At 37.4% G+C, this 21,920-nt stretch overlaps 1 protein-coding gene across 1 annotated transcript in view; it reads right to left on the bottom strand.

Annotated features, from left to right (window-relative positions):
- CRACR2A (calcium release activated channel regulator 2A) overlaps positions 1-21,920 on the bottom strand; it is a 122,251-nt gene that overhangs the window by 80,303 nt on the left and 20,028 nt on the right. The window contains exons 3-4 of the mRNA XM_044679090.1: positions 16,447-16,621; positions 9,951-10,097 (exon numbers count right to left, since the gene is read on the bottom strand). Of these exons, the coding sequence (XP_044535025.1) occupies positions 9,951-10,097; positions 16,447-16,621 (322 nt within the window). The remainder of the gene's footprint in view (positions 1-9,950; positions 10,098-16,446; positions 16,622-21,920) is intronic.

Here is a 21,920-nt window from a genome sequence, read left to right as displayed (position 1 = left end):
TGGTAAAAAGAGGGTTTTGACTAAATCTATACTGAGGTTACTGCCACTTTACATATATAACATATGTGATTTGGGAGACATAACTGATTTAGAAGCAAGCAGTGTAATTGGTGAATGTAGGAGTTTTGTTTCAGCCAAGGGGGAAGCTCAATTCTAAATCAACAAAAAAGGCACATATAATATGGCGATGCAAATTAGATACAATAATACTTTTTATTTTTGAGGAGAGAGCTCTGTCCTGTGATTTTATCGGTTCTAGGAATTTCCAGTGATACAATTCCCTCTACCAATGAAAATATACTATTATTGGATAATTTGTAGTCAAGGCAATAAACATTTGTTAAACACTGGCAATTTGCATGGACACATAATATAATTTCATATTATCTAATGTGTCTTGGGCACTCATTGCTGCTTGGTAATACTTTAATTCTTTTATAATTTTTAAATAGCTTCTTCTCTCTTCAAACCCTTTTAACCACCCCCAACATTTTCCTCATTCAGCATATAAACTTGCTGACTTTATTGAAAAAATGAAGGCCATCCCCCATGACACTCCCCAACATGCCAACCTTGTTCTCTTCTAACTTGGCTCAGCTCCTGATTCTCCAGAATACTTTTCATCCCCCCCCCCCTTCAACTTCCTATTATGTGCTATCTCTCCCATGAGAATTAAACCCTTTGAGGATAAGGACTGTCTTTCTTTAGTTTATATTTGTGTTCCCAGCAGTCCTCTCCTCTCCTATCCTGCCAAAGCTTCTTTTATTAATAAAAATTATAATAATAAACTTCATTCAAGTCTGCTCATCCATGTATTGTCTTTCATCTCTATAACTTTCTACTTCCAAATTCCCCAAAAGAATTCTATACCCTCTGTGCTTTCACTCCCCCAATAACCATTTATTCCTCAATGCCTTAGAAACAAGATTATGATTCTGCTACTCTATTGCTCTCTCCAAGGATGCCAACGAACTCTTACCTGCTAACTTCAATGACCTTTTCTCAGTCTTTATCCTACATGAATCCTATATAGCTTTTGACACTGCTGACCATAATCTTGGATGCGCTCTACTTTCCTGGTCTCTACTGAATCTACTTCTATCTATGACTTCTCTTTTTAGGCATCATGACCTATTTCTCATATCCCAAGAAAGGTTCTGTCTTGAATTATCTTGTTTTTCTCTCTCTCTGAATTTTCTCTTTGATGATCTTATCAGCTGCCATGGGTACAAATGAGCATTCCTACAGATTTGGGGAAAGGGAAGGCAAATAAGCATTTATATGGCATCTATAACATACCAGGTATACTAAGTACTTTTTACAAATATTATTTCATTTGATTCTCAATAACAACCCTGACAGGTAAGTATTATCATTATCCTCATTTTACAGTTGAGTAAACTGAGGCAAAAAAGGGGTTAAGTGCCCAGTCTAGGGAAATATAGTTAATAAGTCTTTGAGGCCAGATTTTAATTCAAGTATTCTCAACTCCAGGCTCAACTCTATCCATCGCACCACTAGCTGCTTCTCAGTTGGCACATATGTGTGTGTGTTTTTCTGTGTGTATACACATATACACATACATATATATTATTTATATATGCATATATACACACATATTATATACACATGCATATGATATATGTAAATAGCTAGATATGGAGATCTAGAAAGATAGAGTTAGATACCTCTTAAGAACTCTACATCTATATATCACTATGCTTCTTCCTCGTCCAAACATACCCATTTCCACCAAGAGCACCACAACCCTCAAAATAACCCAGGTTTACTAAAACCTGGGATATTCTTTGACTCTTCTTTCATTCACCATTCTATTCAGCTGCCAAATCTTGATTCCACCTCCACAAAATCAATTGCATCAATTCCTTTCTCTTTTTCTCTTCTCACCTACTCTATTACAATGGCCTCCTAATTAGTCCCCCTAACTTTGAGGCTCATCTCATCCCATGTACAACTAAAAATAATCTTCCTAAGGTACATACCTCGACATACTATTCTTCTGCTCAAACAAAAGCCATCAGTGACTACCTATCACCTTTCAGATAAATGACAAATTCCTTCATTTGACCATCTAAAGTCCTCCTCATTCTGGTTCCAATTGATTTTTCCAGCCCTATTTAAAATTACTTTTTTCTTCAAAATCTATGTACCAGACAAACTGCATTACTAGCTTCCCAGAAACTAGCATTCCATTACTTGCCTCTAGGCAGTTACACTTTGCTCCAAAATCCCCATCATTTACTCTCTCTCCTCATCTCTGCCCCTTAGGATGTTTCTCTTCCTTCAAGGTTTGGTTCAGGTACTACTTCCACTGTGAGGCTCTCTAATCTCTTCCCATTTCCATTTCAGTGTTAGAGTTAACTCTTCTCCTCAAATTGCTTTGTTTTTTTTAATCTCCATAAATATCATACCCTTCAATAGACTATGGCCAGTAAGACTTTCATTTTTGCCTTTGTATCCTTAGCTTCTAGCACAGGGCCTTGACACATTTAATAAATGTCAAATTGAAATTCATTCAGTCCAGCAATGTAGGATTCAGAGTCAACCCACAACTATTTGAAGATTAAAAAAAAATATTTATATATATATATATATGATAAAGTTTCTGCTTTACAAGATCAAAACTTCTATCTAGGCACTGGGGAAACAAAAACAAACATAGATTATGCCCTCAAGGAGCAATAAATACAAAAATAAGTATAGGAAAAGTAATTTCAAGGGGGAGAAAACATTCTTTAAAAACTCTTACCTTCCATCTTATAATCAACACCCTGCTTTGATTCCAAAACAGAAGAACAGAAAAGGCTAGGTAATGGGATCTAAGTGACTTGCCCAGAGTCACACTGCTAGAAAGTTTCTGAGGCTAGATATTGTGTAATTTGAATCTGTTACCCTAAAAACTATGATCCCCAGCAAAACTAGATCCTCAGCAAAACTACAATTTTCAGAACCCCACTCACTTCCTGCCATTACATGCTGAATTAGACAGGATATAAATTGGGTTGAGTTCCATGCCAAGGGCTCTTTTCCTTCCTGTTGGTGGCTTTTGGTTTTGCTTTTTCTCTTTCCTATTTCCCTCTTATCTCTAACTATTGTAGTTTTCTTTTAGAAGGTGCAATATTGTATACACCTGTAATTAGAAGATTTTTAGAGGTATAAGCCAATTACGTTAAATGATCAATTGGGAAAATCAGTATCCCAAATGATTACAGTGGGGATTGTGAAAAAGAGATTAACTCTCCCCTGCCCATTTTTAGATTTAATCACCAGAAGCATTTATGTCCCACTTATTCTTAAGTGGGGGAGGTCTGTGACCCACGTGTGATAGTGGGTGACAAATCAGAATCAACTGACTGACCCAGGAAGTCCTAAGCAAAACTTTAGCTGTAATTGGTCCTTGTAAAGTGGAAGGAAGACACAGGAAGCGACAAAAGGAATGGTCTTTAAAAGTGGCAAGAACTTTCTGTGACCAGCTTTATCACCTTTGAACTTGAACTTAGAGGAGCTCTGGCTAAGGACCTTGGACTGCTCTTTGATTTTTCCCTTAGAACTACCACATGGATGAATGAAAAAGACTGACTCCCTTTCCTGGCTTTTCTGAGGGTACTAGCCTCCAGAGAGGCTCCTCATCTTAGAGGAGGCCTAGTAGCTAAAACCCTTGTTTAATTTACCTCTGGGCCCCCTTTGCGGGGGCCTCTGAAGCCCTGCCTGGTTTGGACTGGGCCAGAGTAATTATCTCTCTCTCGCTCTGATTTTCCTTGTTTTTGCTCTTTCTCCTTTTATAAATAAACTACCATAAAAATTCATTCTGACTTGAATAATAATTTTGGCTACCACATTTCTCATAAATTTATTCCAACCTTTAATTTTTATCCCTTACAATATGAACCCAGAATTTTCTGTATCTGAACTTGGTTCTCAGTGCACTGAGCCTCCTAGTTGCCCCCCATGGAGAGAACATTAACAGTTATGATGATCAAAAAAGGGTCTTACAGAAAGAGATAGACCTGAATTCATCTTTTAAGGAACTAAAGTTTCCAAAAAGTATACATAAGTGAATGTACTCCAGACATGTGAATTTCATCTGTGAAAAGGAATGAGAACAAAAGATGGAATGTTGTGTACAAAGAAACAACAAGCAATCCTGGTTAACACCAAAGTATGTAAAAGGAGGTAATACGAAATAAATGGGGAGGGGGCAGAGAAATAAGATGGAAAAGGTAGTTAAGAACAGATTTTAAAGGACTTTAAGCATCAGGTAAAGGATTTTGTATTTTCACTTAGAAGTCATAGGAGAATATTGCTGATTTTCGCATAAAGATATTGATGTCTTGATATCAGTTTGGCAGCTGTGTAAAGGGTGTTCTCATGGGGGTAAAGGAAGGATAATTTCTTCTTGAAAGCTAGAGTCTTTCTTCATAGCTGGCCATTTTCTTGTCTATTAAAGAAGACTCTCTTCTCTGAACATTCTCCTGCTTTTTATGTCCCCAGGGAACCTGGATAATCTTTTACTAGCTCTATCCAGTGGTATGGGAATTACATGGGAAAAGCAATAATTCTGACATGCTTTTATTTTGGAACAGAAATAGCCATGTGTATATGCTTCTACTGATATTAGGGTGCATTTTGAACACACAGACCTCGACTAAATAAAACTGAACCAAGATAGCTCTCATATTTTTAGTTCATTTTTTGTCAAGTGACTGCAGGGTTTCATGCTATATGCATGTATTTCTACTTTTTATGTTTTTAAATAAGAATTTTAAGACAGGATATTACTTCAAGAAGCCATGCAAATGTTACAGTTCTTAAAAAACATGTATCAATAACTGTTATAAATATTGTGGTAGCAGTTGGTATAGAAAAGTAAAACTTTTTAATAACCTTTCAAGCTACCAAGAAATAGAATTAACCAAAGGAAAGTATGATAGGCAGCAAAAACAACTGCAAGAACTAAGCTATGGCTTAGAAGAACTTAATCAATCTTCAGCAAACAAACAACTTTCAGGGAGACCCAGCAGATAGAAGGGTGACTATTATTACTCTATAGTGTTACATTAGCTTCTGAATGTTAGCAAGAAGATCAGGAAAAGAGGGGGGAAACTCCATTGAGCTTGTGTTAGGAAGAAAGAAATGATTGTCATGGTCAAGACAACAGAAAGACTGGAGTACTTAAGATTTTTGAAAAGGTAATTTTTTTATGGACGAAATTGGATTTTTCATTCAAGACTACCAAAAATTTTGTCAGAAGTCCAGGTGGCACTGTAATATTTGATCATTTTCTTAAGACTGGAAAACATCCAGCCAAAAACTTGTTTGGATCATTTTCTTTACTTTCACATTGGCCTGGAAATCTTGTCACTATTGAAGGAATGATGAACTCTGATGAATATATTGCTATATTGAGATGCAGAATTGTTTGGGAATTATGGAAATTCCCAAATCCAGGTGGGAAGTTATAACATGATCTTATGCTATGCCACATGTTATGAAATGTCCAAGAAATGGCTTAGATAAATATGGTTCAATGGTCTGGGAATTCTCCTGATGTAAACCTCAGAGAAAATCCATGTGATACAGAGAAGATAAATGATTTGCCCAGGTTCACACAGGTAGTAGGCATCAGAGGTAGATTTTTTTAAAAAACGTTACATTATATCTTAGTATCATTTCTAAGACAGAAGAGTAACAAGGGCTAGGCAATCAGGGTTAAATGACTTATTCTGGGACATATAGCTAAGATGTGTCAGCAGTCAGATCTGAACTCAGGTCCTTTCAACTCCAGGCCTATTACTCTATCCATCTAGCTGTCCCTTCAGAGGTAGAGTTTTAACCTGGATTCTCTGACTCTAAATCCATTGGTCTTTCCATGTACTACACTGCCTTTGTCTTTGTATTGCCAGGAATTAGCCCAATGCCTGACACACAGTAGGCATTTAGTAAATGTTTGTGGAATGACTTTTTTAAAAAAGAAAGAAAACTTAAGCTAGAGTAAAGGCTAGACTAGGTCTTCATCAAAGTTATACTCAATGTCAGTTCATTTTATTTAATTAGTTAATATTGATATTGCATGTAATACATGGTTTCATGATGAATTAAAGAATGTCAAAATCTTATAAATTTGATGCAAAATCATGTAAAACAAATGACTGCAACAAAAGGAGAACATATTCCATATTAAAAGTTTTAAAAACATAAAAATGTTGTGAGGCTTATTATATGTCAATAAATGTAATTATTTTACTTTGTCCCAACAATGCACATGTTATTCTATCAAATTAATTGAGGAACAATTTCACATTTCCTAAAGGAATAAGACTTCTTTATTCTTCCTTTACACTGACCCATAAAGTATAAAGAGGGTGAAATGCTTTATGAAATTGGCCATTCCCAGTTTCATACCTTTCATTAATCTTGGTTCTCTTGGGTTGTTAGCCACTTACGGTTTCATAAGCTTTATGAGCTAGGAATGAAACCACTAGGAACCTGGAAGGGGCAAAATCTTATTTCGATTATGCCTTTTGTCTGTTGCTATCACTTACATTCTATAATTTTTAGTGGGTTGGGGTAAATTGTTCAAGGGTCCTCTGATCAACCAATCCTCTTTCTCCACCTTCCCTAACCCTTAGATTAGCTTCAAAGGTCCAGAGGGGCTTTCTTCTCTGCCTCCTCCATGTCACTTTTTCTCATGCTCCAACCTCTTACCAAGTCAGTATTCCCTTTTGCCTCTTCAAATTTTCATTTTTGTTGTCCAGTCACATTTTTAAAGGGACACATTCACTTTCCTGTTTTTTTAGGGTACCTACAACTACTTTGAAAATAGACAATAAATAGTTGGCTATGACAGGAGGCAAATGTACATTCTGTGCGAGGGTCTATGAAATTTTCAAGGAGTAGTATATAGGTCTTCAGTAGTCTATAGTTCTCATTGACAGCTTTTCATGTCCAATTCTTACATCAAAATGCTGAGCCAAACTACCAGTTGCTGGATTTCATGCCTTAAACCTGTGTTTCACGGCTCTTTTGTTATGGTTTTTGTTCTGGGGTTTTAAAAGAATGGCTGTATCTCCAAGGAAACATGATCAAATTGTAGAGACTATTTCCCTGCCGGGCTGGAGTGGGAGCTGTGGGAAGTCCTGAATAAGACTTTTTACCTTTTTTCAACTGCCTTTTAACTTTTCTCAACTGCCTTTTATTGGCAGTTAGCAACTTCCTACAGAGGTCCAATGCCAAAAGCAACAGCCCAATGCAATGTGCAATGAATACTAGAATCAGAGCCAGAGGATCTAGTTAAGAATTTCATGGAAGAGAAGGGTATAAGCATGTATTAAACATTCACTATTACCAGGCATTGACCTGAGTTCTAGGCAAACACCTCATTTGATTCTCATAACAATCCTCAGAGGCTGATGTGGCTATTATCTTCATTTTATAGTTGAAGAAACTAAGGCAGGCAGAGGTTGTGACTTGCCCAGAATCACACAGCTAGCAAGTACTGGTGCCAGTTTTGAACTCCGGCATTTCTCTCTCAGAGTCAGCACTCTGTACCATGGTACCACCAGCTGCCTTCGAGGTTGGCCATATGACATTGGGCTAATCACTGAAACTTTTGCAAGGGTTCCCAGGGTTGGTAAGACAAAAGGAGATCATATTTGTAAATCATTTCGCAAATTTTAAAGCACTGTATAAATGGTAATTATTGTTGTTGTTACATTGCTGTTACTATTACTATTATTTTAGAAAGCTGACTTCAACCCCTCTGATGTCCCACCCATTCGTCCAATCTGGCTTTGTTCTCCCAGATTAAGTAGAACAAATCAAATCCCTCTTCTATACAATGAATATCCAAATATTTGAAAATGACTATTATGTCCTCCCACATTTTCTCTAAGCTAAATATGCTGTTATTTCAATAATTCTCTTATGTCATGGTCTCCAGTCCCCTCTCTATCCTCGTCACCCTCCTTTATATATGCTCCAGCCTGTCAATATCCTTCTAAAAATAAGATATTTAGAAGTGAGTACCAGGGAGGTCAAGATCTAGCTGACACAGGCCAAGTGGAACTCAGTTAAGGGAAAAAACAAGAAGGAAAATGCATGGTCTGGGGGTAATTCATAAATGATCATCATGGGGCAAATGTTATCTAGTCTTTATAAGTCCTGGGTTTGGTAAGTTTAGTTTAGGACCATTTTAGCATGAATCCTGGGATGCTCAAATATATACACATTTGGAATTCATACTACTGAATATTAAGATACTATCATGAAATGTCCAAACTATTTGTGGAGTCCCCTATTGAGGTAATGTTAGGAGTATAATGGATCAACTTCCATAAATCCCTGCTCACCCTAATCTCCTGAAGGGGGTTCATAGTTATCTGGCTTAAAGACACAGGTGGGGTGAAATGACCTTCTTTAAGTTGCTTCCAAACTCTACGAAAACTCTTCCTTGAGCTTTTATCACGTTTTTCTAGATCATGACCTGACCTACTTTAAAAGATGGTTTCACTGCTTAGAAGATGTATTTACCTTTTCTTTGTTTCTGGCCCCGACCTCCTTTCTAGGGTCCTCCCAATTTAGAAATTCCTTGCATTCTTTCTATAAGCCATACTATTCTAAGTAATGAAAGTCCCAAACCCAGCCACACTTTCATCACCTTAGTCATTTTTGGCCTAGATATTAAGCAAAAACTCCTCCTTCCTTCTTTGACCCTTCCCTTCCTCATTCTTTGTTCTGAGACCTGTAATTAGATCAATATTATACTTACTTCTGGAAAGAATGTCAATCAACTGTTTAATTGTTTCATTCACTGTGCTAATGATTTTTGCTACCTATCTGTCTGTCTATCTGTCTCTCTGTCTTCTATCTATTTCTCTGTCTGCACAGACACACACACACACACACACACACACACGTATCTTCTTTTGCATATTGCCTCCTCCTTGAAATAGTGAGCTTCTTGAGAGCATAGAATATCTTTAATTAATTGTATCTCCAGCGCTTAGTATAGTGCCTGGAATGCAGTTGGTCCTTGTCCTTAGTACTCAGAGGATCCAAATGACATCACTGGTGTTGTCTTTTAATGCATGGATTGAAGTGATACATAGCTGCACAAAATTGTCAACCTTATTCTGTCTTCCAGATTCATGAAAATCCAGAGGCAAGACAAAAATCAAAATGACTGGTAATAGCTAATGATGCAGTGGATGACCTTGGAATCTTCAATGTCTAACTAAGACCTAAGTGCTCCATTACTCATACTTCCACTGCCTTCATGGACTTGTTTTCCTCCACCCTTTCTACCAGAGGAAGTCTTCACATGCTTGAAGTAGGCACCCCACCAACTCATCGATAGGTTTGAGGTTGGTTAACTTCAACCTGGTTTAGCCTGCTTGCTTAGATAGTTTACTGGGTTGTGGCTACTAAACATCCTATAGCTTCTTGGAACCACAGGCATGAGCTAGGTGGCAGGTACACAGTAGGTATTTAATAAATATTTATTGAATTGGTTTGAATAATTAATATAAGTTGTTTCTCAAATTCAGGGCCAATATTCCAATTCTTATATTTTTATTCCCAGTGTTTAGCACAATGTCTAGTATACAGTAAGCACTTAATAAATGCTTCTTCCTTTATTCATCCTTTATTCATTTATTCTTTGTTCATTCACTAACACAGCTGAATATATCAGCTGGAACTCAAGAATCTTAAAGAGTTTTCAGGGTACTGAGAAGCTAAGGAACTTGCCAGAATCTCTTCTACTTTTCCTTCTCCCTACATCCAAGTCCATTAGTTGAATATAATGCTATCTTACTAAAGAATGATTTTAAAACATTCTAGGATGTTTAAATGGAAGGTTCAAAAGAAACACTGATGTATCTATTCAGGTAGAGGGAAGACACTGAGAGAAATTAAGTTTGGATGCTCACTTTTTCAGAGCACACTCCAGTTCATCCTTTTCCTTATGGGCTTCTTGGAGCTGGAAGAATATTCTGGAGAGAAACTCTTCAAAGTTGGACAGCAAGTGAGGCTCATCTTTCTTCAGTTGCACCCAAAGTTGCTTAATATCACTTTCACTGTTAAGAAAAAAAAGTGAGAGAGGAATGGAAGAATAGTATGATTACTAGGGTAATATGTAAGATCAAGTCAGTAAAGGCTATGTAATTCCTTCTGAGCCTAGCAACCAACATCAATCTATTACCTGCCTACCTCAGATGTGAATTATGTGACCAAGCATTCTCAATCCAGTAGCTTCTAATATTTAAAGGAAAAGATGGAAAAGGTAGGAGAGTCCAGGTGTGGTAAGAAAAGAGGGTTATGAAGCTGGAAGAGAAGCTCTTCATCCTCACCCCTGAAAAAGATTGGCCTTTGATGCTCCAGCTGAAAGTTTTCCAGAAAAGAGCTAGAAAAAAGTGCTCCTCTGACCACTGGGAATTAATACAAGGAGTGTGACTGAGAGCAGAGACAGAAAAATAAACAAAAGTTGAGGCATATACAGAGAAAGAGAGAGTCAGAAGAGATGAAGAATTTTAATTACATTTATTTGTTTGTTTTAAAGGTCATATGTCCAACTTATTGCTGAAGTACATATACCTGGCAGTCCACAATCCCTCATCTCTAACTGTTATATTCATTTGTTTCAAGGAAAAATTTCATGTGGGTGGGGGTTATCATTGAGAAGTTTTGGTGTTATAAAAAAACAAGTATCAATAAAGCAGAACAGAGCCCTGAAGAGGACAGGAAGTCCTTAAAAATGATATTATGGAAACACAAAAGGAAATCTCTGAAATGGGAGAAAATAGGTAGTTGTCTAAAATGACCAATGTGGATGCAAAGAAAATCACAAACCAACTTCAATTCTAAAAAAAGACAGAGAGGCTGGAGGCAAAAGCAGAGAATGGAGGATGAACACGACATGACACTGTCTTATATGGAAAGTGTCAGAAATGCTAACATCCAGAATATACTAACCCTGTCAAAGAAAATTAAGAGTAGCAAAAGTTTTTAAGCTCAATGGCAAGGGGTTTATAGAAGAAGATATTGGCTCACTGCTAGAGAAGGTTGAAACAATAAGTAAAAAGAGAAAGAAGGAAAAGATGAAAAAATAATAAGGGAAAATAGGAAAAAGGCGAGAAAACAGAACTCCTTATTTTTTTTAATCTCTTCTCTCTGGCAAGTGAAAGATCTTTGAATGGAAAGGCCAGGGGGGGAAATGGCCAACAGTAAGCATGTAGTTATCCTTGAGTTCAAACTACTTGGCCCAAAGAAAGTTCATTGCTGGTTTTCTCATTAGTGGCAGTGAAAATATTTCTATCATCTTTCTCCCAGGGCTTTTATAGCCCAGAATATACACAATTATCAGAAATATCTATAATTTATCAGCTGTCACTGAAATGTGTCACTAACATGTGATATGACTCTATATTAGGTAGCTAGGATTTCCCAGTCTTCCTAGTGAGAAATGGTTTGCCCATAGCTGCACTAAAGCCCTCTGCCTCCCAAGTGACATAACTCCTTCATGTTCCTTAAACTTTGCCCTTCTTATCATGTTTACATTCATTGGCTCCATGACTTTCTTTTTCTCCTTTATAGACTATAGCAAGACATTGGGTGGCAGGGAAGCTCGTTAGAGAATTTTGCCTCTACAGAGGCTCTGATTCCAGTCCTCGTGCTAGAATTAGTTGGAGGAGGTCAGTGAAAAGTGCTAGGGGGAATTCAATCTCACTAGCTTTTGTGAAAGTTGGAGGCACATGCTGCTTTAATTCTCATGCTACCCATGTTATACAATGGGAGTTCACCTTAATGCAGCAGGGTTCATGAACATGTTTAAAAATTTTTTTTTGATAACTGTTTTTTGATATGACTGGTTTCCTTTTTAATCCCATGCATTTTATTTTATACATTTAAAATATTATTCCAAGAAGGGATCCATATGCTTTACGTGACTACCAAAGAGATCCATGATACATAAAAGTTTAAGAACATCTGCCACAAGGGGACCCCAAACCCACCCAGGTACTATATCCAAAGGCCCCTAACTCAACTTAACTAGGGTTCCGCATTCAAACTCATCCCCTCTATTCATATACCCTAACTCGGTGATGTTCCCCTTAGTCAAGCTACTCACTAATCATTCCCTTTCCCTAACTCATATCACAAATCACTCTAAATCCAACAGTACCATTCTCTGTGTTCCTCACACCCTCCTCTAGACCCACTCCATCCTAAGCACTCAGGAGTGAGCCTCCAAACATAGCCCCTCCAACCAGAGTCAATAGAACATACTCAAGCCCCTTTATAGCCCCACAGATTAGTTAATTACTGCAAATAACTTAAGGCACTCTTCAACTAAGCTCTTCTGTTGTTGCCTCTTTACTTAGCATCAATCATGCCTTACCAGAAACTTGTTTTCTTATTCTTCGATTCATTAAGTAGTAAGCTATGTGCAATGTAATAAATAGCCACTAGTCAGAAAGAGAAGTAAATGACATGGTCCCTAATCTCAAGGCAATAAGACAAAATAAAAGATATAACATGAATTTAGGATATAAAAAGCAGAGAATGCTTTGAGATTAGGGAAGCAAGAGATCACTAATAGTTTAGGGAAAGGAGAAATAAGGACAGTTTCACAGAAGAGAGAAAATTCAAGATGACCTTGAAGGATTTCTGCCCTTGGTGGAGATAACTAGTCACTAGTGTCTTAAGCCTGCCCTTTCACTGACCTTCCCTACAGCTTTCTCTTATCTGGGACAGACCCTTTGGGTGGTAGTTTTCTCCCATTCTCTGGCATCAGGACCCAAAGGGACACTTCATGATTTCTATCTACGTATAGGCAGATAGCTACCAAGGCAGTTTGGGAATGTTACTTCTCTCCAAGAAAATCTATCTATTCTTGATGAATGAGGGATATGGTACAATTGATCTGTGAAAGAAAGACAGAAAAAAGGTATTTCCAATAATCCTAATGGGGACATCAGCCTCCATCCCAATCTGAAACTGCCTGTAAAAAAAGAATTTAGACTCCTAACATGGCCTTTCTACCATATCTATAGAGCTTTGTGTGTTCATAGGATGGAGAACAAGAGAGCCAGGCAAGATATTTTTGTGGTGGAGCAGTCAGTGTAACTCTGGGGAGTCTGGTCATTTCAGAAGGCTGTTGTGTGTGTCTCTGCTTTTATTCCACTGTGTTTGTTTGTTGTGTAGACCCCTAGGGAAAGTCCTGTGTGCCAGTTTTTAACTAGAAGCTGCTTGAGGCATTAAGGTCCCAGAATATCACAAAAAAGCTGGGCAATACCAGGTCTGTGTTTCAAGACTAATACAGAGCTAATCTCTGCCACAAGCTGTGCCACCAAGGCAGCCTCCTTGATGACACTTTGCTGAACCTTTCTCTGTTTTCTCAGGTATGTCTGTGCTAGAAGTTAGATCCTCCTCTCAGGAGAAGTCTTCAAACAACAGCAATATTCTGTCACTTGGATTTTTGCAAAGAAGCCAATGCAGGTGACAAATTTTCTGACTGCTCCCTCCCTGTGGCTGCCAGCTGCTGTCTTCTCCTAAAATCCATCCATTCTTGCAGCTGAGCTTATTGCTGCAACAATCATACCCATAAAATTCTCTTTCAGGATTCTGGCAGTGTGCTCATTGCCTGATACACTCTTTCACTGGCCTCTCTTGACCCTGGTATAATGCTGCAAGTCATCTTCTAAAATCCTTTAGTCCACAAACAATATATCTCAGCTAACAAATTGTATACTAGTCCTACTGATATATCCCCTCCACTTTGACTCATTCTTCTACCCTGATCTACATCCTCTTCTATTGTTACCCTTTTTCCCAAGCTCTGAAAGTCAGTCCTCATCTGCAGGGACCTTCCACTTTGGTATATAAGATATTTAATCTGATTCCAGTGGATATAGCACCTACAAATAATGAGATGACAAAAATTATATGAAATTTATTTTAGAGAAAGACCAGTTTCTATTAATCCCAACCCAATTCTTTTTTTAAGAGCCAACACTCAATTTCATTTGATTTAGAGGGTTTTATGGAAAAATGGTGTGTGTACAGGATTATGTGTTTGGTTTGAAGGCCTGGATACCTAAAAAGATCAGTCTAACAACTGATTAATTAATTTACACATTAAGCATTGACTGATGCTTGGGCCTGCTATGAAAAAGGTTCTGGACCCAGGCTGGTCACACTGCTACTTACTACCTGAGCCCGGACGAGTCAATTCATTGAGCTGCTATTTCTTCCTCTGTAATGAGAACATTTTCTTGTAAGTTTGCTTTGATTTCTAAGCCTTTTAAATTATGATTAAATATGCTGAACAACAATTTTGTTGTGGTTATTGAATTCCCAAAGATAAAGAAAGAGGGTATCCTATTTCTAAAAGAAATGAAAGGTTTTTTTTTCCCTCAGAAAAACTGGGCCAGGGACTGTTACAGAGAGTGAGTGCCAGAGCTATTTTTCTAGAGTATTATGGGCTGTTCATGTGTACTGCAGAAGGATGGAGACCAATAAAGATATTGTCTCAGGTACTGAGACTGTGAAGAAAAAAAAGACTAAAAAAAAAATGCTTCATGCTGACAGCCCTAAGTCTCTTGTGGCTCCTTCTAGTCTGGTCAGGCATGAAAGAAAAGCTTGGTTCCAGGGGAAAGGACAGAGGAAGGAAGAGAGAGAGAGAGAGAGAGAGAGAGAGAGAGAGAGAGAGAGAGAGAGAGAGAGAGAGAGAGAGAGAGAGAGAGAGTACTTCAGACAGGTACCATTGTTCTCAGCTGAAGCCCTGGCTGTGTGTAGTGTATAGAACCAATGGTTGTGAAACTGATGGAATAATAGACCCCAAGAAAGAAGAGATGAAAAGTATAGACAGGTTGGCTTCTGCTATACTGTCCATACCTCTTAAACCCAGGTTAGAGAAATACCCTTCAGAGTAACTACCATCTGGAATAGGCTGCTCTTAGCCCTCATCTCTTTTGTGGATGATTCTTGATACAGATTTCTTATTTGTCATTCTTCTCCCCCCAAATGAAGAGGAAGTTTCCCCAGCTCTAAAAAGAGTGCTGACCTCATGTGAGTTATGATGTCCCAGGGCAAGGGGACCCGAGTGGAATAGATGCTGTTGCTTACGGTCATCTTGCATTTCTATCTCCATATCTTTGAATAAAACCTAGCAAGCAAAATCAACCTGGAGATGGCTGTATTTCTCAAATGGTGATTATCCTTTGACCTCAATAAGTTCTTACCAAAAATGAAAGGGAATGAGCAAGTTTTATTCTGTGAAGAATCAGAAAAAAAGAGACATGGATGGGTCACTACAGGAGGCATTAAGAAAGAAGTGTTTCTTTACCAATGGACACATGGTATCAGGAAAAGACTGAGCTAGCAGCTAGGTAACATAGTGGATAGAATTCTGAGCCTGGAGGCAGGAAGACTTGAGTTCAAAACTGGCCTCAGGCACTTACTAGCTGGGTAACCCTAAGTAAGTCATTTAAACTGTTTGCCTTAGTTTCCTCAGCTGTAAAATAGGGAGATTAATAGTACCTACCTCCCAGAGTTGTTTTGAGGATTAAATGAGATAATATTTGTAACAATCACTTAGCACATTATCTGGCACACAGTAAGCATTACATTTCTTATTCCCTTTCCTTCCTTCCCAAGCAGAAAGAACACTAGCTTTGGAATTAGAGGACCTGGGTTTAAATCTCAGTTTTACTGCTTAAGGCTTGTGTGACCCTGAACAAGTCCTTTAATCTTCGTGGGACTTAGCTTTCTCCCTCATAAAATAAAGAAGGTTGGAATGACCCATCTCTACGAGCCCTTCCAAATTTACATCCAATTCAATCATTCAATGCAATGGTATCGGAAGGGAATTTCTCTCTCTATTGTGTTGCTTTGTGGACATTATTTCTCAGAGACCTGGAGGCCAGCTACCACTAAGTAAATCCAGGATAGACATGCCCCTCAAAGAAAGGAAGTAAAAACAAATACAAGAACTAATGAAACAAAAAACTGATCCCACAGGCACTGCCCCCCTGGATGGTGCCAGGCAAATTAAGAAACTATGGTTAGTTCCTGAGATGTGAGGTAAGAGAGTTAGTGAGTGGAGAAAAGAGCTTATAAGGTCAGACCAGGGACCTGGTTGAGGTCTTCTGGTCAGTGCATGGAACCTGAAGGAACCCTTGTGGGTTATGAGCTTCAATCCATTATGGCGGCCAATAAAGTAGTGAGCTAAGTAACTCTCTACCTCTTTCCTACATTTCCCTCTATTATTACTACTTTGATGTAATAAAGTTATTAAAGCTACTAACGGCCTCATAATTTAATTTTAATTATTACAGATGGTCAGGGTAAATGGAGAAGTTCCCTTTCAGGCCAACCCCCAACACCAGGAACCCAAAGCAGTTGTTACTACCTCACAGGACTTACTCTTGTAAAACCTTCTGGGCTCCGAGTTTATCCATTAGCATGTGGAATTGGTCCTCCTCATTTTCATCTCTGTTGTCAATCACCTCTTCCCACCTGGACTGATAGACTTTCTCCTCCTGGGGCTGGGCCCCCTCTTCATCAGACTTAGAGTTATTTTGGCTAAAAAAGAAATGACCTAGGGATCAAAGTGAATAAAACAATTTAATAACTGTAAGGGAAGAAGTTTCTCCTCCCCCTACCTCAGTTGATGGTTAACTGACTGTAGAGATGTGTCTGTGCCCTAGTCCTGCTGGGAAGTGTAAAAACCTCTTCAATTTATTCAACATGGAAATAATTTAATTGGCAAACAAATTAGCCATGCCTCTTATGTGTTTTAAATTTCTAAATCTTGGAGAGACAGAAATTTTATTAAAGAGGAGCTTCATATAGAAGAGACCCCAATTGGGAAGAGGGGGGAAGAAGAGAATCTCTTTATCATTCCTCACATCTTCTATATAGCTTCATAGATGAGCTACTAGACAAGTAGAAGATTTTGCACCTAATAGAGAGCAGAATCACAAACTACAGATAACTATGGATACAGAGGTCATCAAGGAGCTAGCCTCTGGTAACAGAAAAGAGAATGAAATTGGAGGGGAGTTGACACTGGGAACCTAACTAAGGAACCTACCCAACAGAGCTGCTGCACTCAAGGGAAATTACATAAAGATTTTATAAGAGAAAAGGGATTTCTGAGCTTTACAGTAACAGGGGTTATGACTTATCTTTGTCATATGTGTACCTCACTGCATTTGTGCTCTTAAGTTTGAGTCCACTCTTCCCACAGATTCTATATGCAACTGTGGGATAGAGCACCCCAAATTTGTGGGTGAAATGTTTTGTAACTATAATTATTGTCCTTTCTTTTGAGTAAATGACTTGCTAAGAGGCAATTAAATGTAGTGGCTAATTAACTAGAGTATTAAGAGTACAGATCCATAGGATTTATATATTGAACCCAAGAATCGCTACTCTAAGGAGATTCAATTCACAAGTGTGAGTGCAAGTTGCAGGAGTAATCCTGAGGGGATGCTACATAATAATTCATCTCTAGAGACCTTCCAGTTTATCTAGCTATCAGTAGTCCTTTGAAGTCTAAAGAATAAAAAATATATAAAATCAGACTGTAAGTACCACATTCCAAATGTCATGCCCCCTTCTCTACTACTTCTATCTGAAAGATACTTTTGCCACGGTGAAGATTTGGTGCATTATAATAATAATAACAATAATAATAGCAACATTTTACATACATGTAGCACTCTGAGGTTCCAAAAAGTGCTGTGAGGAAAACCTCCTAACAACCCTGTGAGGTAGATAAGACAAGTGTTACCATTACCATTTGAAAGATGAGGGCACTGAGAAGCTTAAAGATATTATGTACCATGTCCACAATCTCAGAACTAGGAGCTGTCAGTGCTTGGATCCACAGAATCACAGTATTAATCAGAACAAACCTTAGAGGTTATCTAGTCCTGGCTTCACCTAAAAAAAAACTCTCTCTAATATACCTGCTAAGTGGTTATTCTCTTGTAGCTAGAACTCTAGTGATGGAGAAAGCATTATCCTCCTGAGGCATCCCATTCCACTTTTGGAGAGCTCTAATAGCCTATTTTTTTTAACCTACATCATCTGATTTGAGTCCATTATTCTTTTTTTAATTGAATTCTATTTTAACTTCCAAATTTTCTCCTTTCTCTTTCTTCTCTCCTACCTATAGAGTCAGAAAGGAAAACAAGACCCATTACAAATATGTATAGTCATGCAAAACAAATTTCCTATTTAACCATGCTTTTTAAAAAAAGGAAAAAGAAAAGAAAATGAAAAAACATCCTTCAGTCAGCATTGTAAGTCTGTCACTTCTGTAACTGGAGGTAGATAGTATATTCCTTCATGAATTCCTTGGAATTGTGATAGATCATTTTGTTAATCAGATTTATTATGTCTTTCAGAGTTGATTATGATATTGCTGATTTTGTATAAATTGTTCTCTTGATTCTGCTCACTTTCCTTTGCATTATTTCATGAAAGTCTTTCTAGATTTTTCTAAAACTATCCTCTTCCCTTTATTTAGAACAATATTCATTGTATTCTACCACAACTTGTTCAGCCATCTTCCAATTTCCTATACATTGTCACCAAAAAAGAATTTTTCTGCATAAGTGTCCTTTCTTTTATTTCTTTGGGATATATACGTAGTGGAAGTATCACTAGGTCAAAGAGTACGTAAAGCTTAATATAATTTGGGTTGCAGTTCCAAATTATTTTCCAGAATTGTTAGGCTAGTTCACTGTTCCACCAACAGTATGTTAATGTACTCATTTCCCAGTAGTCACTCTAGCACTTGTGATTTTCCTTTTCATTTATCTTAGCTAATCTGATGGGCATAAGGTGGTACCTCAGAGTTATATCAAATGTCCACATCTCTATTACTGATTTCAAGCATGTTTTTGTATGGCTCTTCATGCTTTGATATTCTTCCTTTGAAAATTATCTTGAATAGATTTGAATAATCCTTTGATCATTTATCAAATGGAGAATGAGTCCATTATTCCTAATATGTACATGTCACCTACCCTCACAAAGATTATAATATAATATGGGAAGTAACAAATGTTCATGATATTAGATATTAAAATGTGGGAATAATATAAGAGAAGTAGCATATAAGATGTTATATAATTGCACAAGAAGGAATAAAAATAATATTAGTAATAATAATGATAATGATTAACATGTATATAGTGGCCACTATGTGCTAGGCACTGTAGTAAATAAACCTTTTATAAATGTTAATTTATTTGATTCTCACAATAATCCTAGGAGGTAGCTGCTATTATTAGTCCCATTATAAGGCAACTAAGGTAAAACAAAGTTAAGTGATTTGCCTAGGTTCACCCAGTTTGTGAGTGTCTCATGTTAGATTTGAATTTAGGTTTTCCTGAATCTGCACTTGTTATGGACTTTGGTGCAAAAGAGGGAATTCTGACCTGGAAATGAGGAAGTCTGGGTTCCAGGCCCTACCCTGACCACTGACAATCAATTTAACTTTAAATAAATAATTCACCCTCTCTGGGCCTCAGTTTCTTCCTCTGGAAATTGAGGGATATATACACATTGCATCTAAGGTTTCTTCTTTTGGTATACATCATGCCATTCCAATGCCTGTGCATGTAAGTTTACTTTTACTAAGAATCCCTTAACCATATTCATCTGGTAAAAATCACTTCTCCTTTTGTCATAGCTGGTTCTAAAAAGTAACTGTCCTTTGACAATTTTTTTTTAGTTTTGGTGTTAACAAAACAAAAGAAAAAGTAGACTTGTAATCAGTAGGCCCAGATGGTGGAGAAAAAACAGGGAGGGACCTGCCTGATCTTTCCCAAATTCTCCTCCAAACAACTTTAAATGATGTCATAAAACATACTCTGGAACATCAGAACTCAGAAAAGGATAGGTAAAACAATTTTCCTGCCAAAGACAACTTACAAAATCTGAAGAAAAGTAATGTTGCCCAGAGGTGAAAATGGAGCACAGACTTGGACAGTCTGCTTTGGGACAGGTCCTACCTCTACAAACATGCACAGGTTTTGGGGATGTTTGAATTGGCAACAACAGCTACACTTACTAGAGCTCTCAACCCAAGATAGTAAGGGGGTCAGCCAACTAGTCAGAAGGAAATTACAGGGGTTTCTTTGCTGGCACTGAGTGTAGATTCGGTTGCATTGCCTATACACAGATCCTGGTCATAGTTCTGGGTCATAGTAAGGAGGAACACTAGTACACAAGCATTTGCAGTCCCTGGGTAGCAAAGATCCTGGTCACAGTTCCAGGGTGGAAAAGAGTGTTTGTGGTCACTCACAGAACAAAGTACAGGCCAGAAATGTAATAAGTACACCTCTCCTTAAATCATTCTATCTTGAAAGAACTAAAAACTTAGAGATGTCCAGAATCAGCTCTGAAAATAGCTGAACAAAAAACCAGAATGTTAGGACAGTGCTTCCTATAACCCAGGAACAGAATCCAACTTTAACAGTATTTTTTAAGTTAAAAGTCAAGAAATAGACTGGAAAAAAATTAGCAAACAACAACAACAAAAAGACTCTGACCATAGAAAATTACTATGGTGATAGGGAAGATCAAAACAAGCTCAATAGAGGACAACAAAGTCAAAATTGCTACACCTAAACCTCAAAAAAGAGTGAATTTGTATCACGCTCCCAAAATAGTTCTGGAAAAAGTTCAAAAAAGGGCTTAAAAATCAAATAAGATAGGAAAAATTGGGGAAGGAAATGAGAGGGATGAAAGAAAGTCATGAGAAAAAAAGAGTCAACAGATTGGTAAAGGAGGCAGAAAAATACTGAAGAAAATAAGACTTTAAAAAGCAGAACAGACTAACTGGTATAAGAGGTACAAAATACAGAGAACTCCTTTGTTTATTTTTTATTTTAATTATTTTATCTTTATTTTATTTTAATAACAAATTTCTACATATCCAGTGAAAGAACTGATGGAGTCTGAATGCAGAACAAAACATTCTTTTTAAAAACGTTATTTTTCTTGAGTTTTTGTTAGTCCATATTTTCTTTCACAACATGACTAATATGTAAAATATGGGGGGGGTCTGTACACCTCCACAGAAAAAAATAAGCATTTTTAATTTTATTTCTTAAAGGATTTTTCTTTTTTGATATGTCTTTCACCCCACAATATGACTAATATGGAGATGTTTTGCATTTTTACACATGTATAACCTATATCAAATTAGTCACCATCTTGGGGTTGGGGAGGAAAAAGAATTTGGAAATCAGGATGTTAGAAAATAAATGTTGAAAATTGTTTGCCCATGTAATTAGGAAAAAATAAAAAAATTTTCTAAAAATTGGAATCAAGAGACCTATACTTTCTTTGTCACTATCAGCTCCAAGGCCATGGACAAATCATTTAACCTTTCTGAGACTCAGTTTCTTCAACTGTAAAACAGCACTGATAAAATTTGTAATACCTCACAAGACTGAGAAGAAAATATCTCAACTTCAAAGCATAAAGTAGCAATTAAACGAATTATTGTCAAGCAGCAACATGATGATATGATTTCCTAAATATGAGCCTGCTCTTAGCTAAACTCAGATTGGAATGAACTATCCATATAGCCCATTCTCCATCATTCAGGGTGAAGGAAAGTAATACAGTGTGTGGACACATCAATTAAAGAATGCCAGAGCTATCAGGGACCTCAGGAGCCATCTAGTTTGAACCCATACCCTCTATGACAGACCAGTGGTCACAAAATCTTTACTTAAACATCTCTAGTAAAAAGGCACACCCTTCTCAAGAAGCCCATTCTGCCAAAGGCAAATCAAATTGTTAGTAAGTTTTACCTTAATCTAACCCCCTCAAAATACATTCATCACTTCTCCTATTTCTATTTTCTAGGA

This window comes from Gracilinanus agilis, chromosome 5 (assembly GCF_016433145.1).
Source record: "Gracilinanus agilis isolate LMUSP501 chromosome 5, AgileGrace, whole genome shotgun sequence".
NCBI classification, from domain to species: Eukaryota; Metazoa; Chordata; class Mammalia; order Didelphimorphia; family Didelphidae; genus Gracilinanus; species Gracilinanus agilis.
Note: the sequence above shows the minus strand (reverse complement) of the source record. Positions and strands in the feature narration are given on the sequence as shown.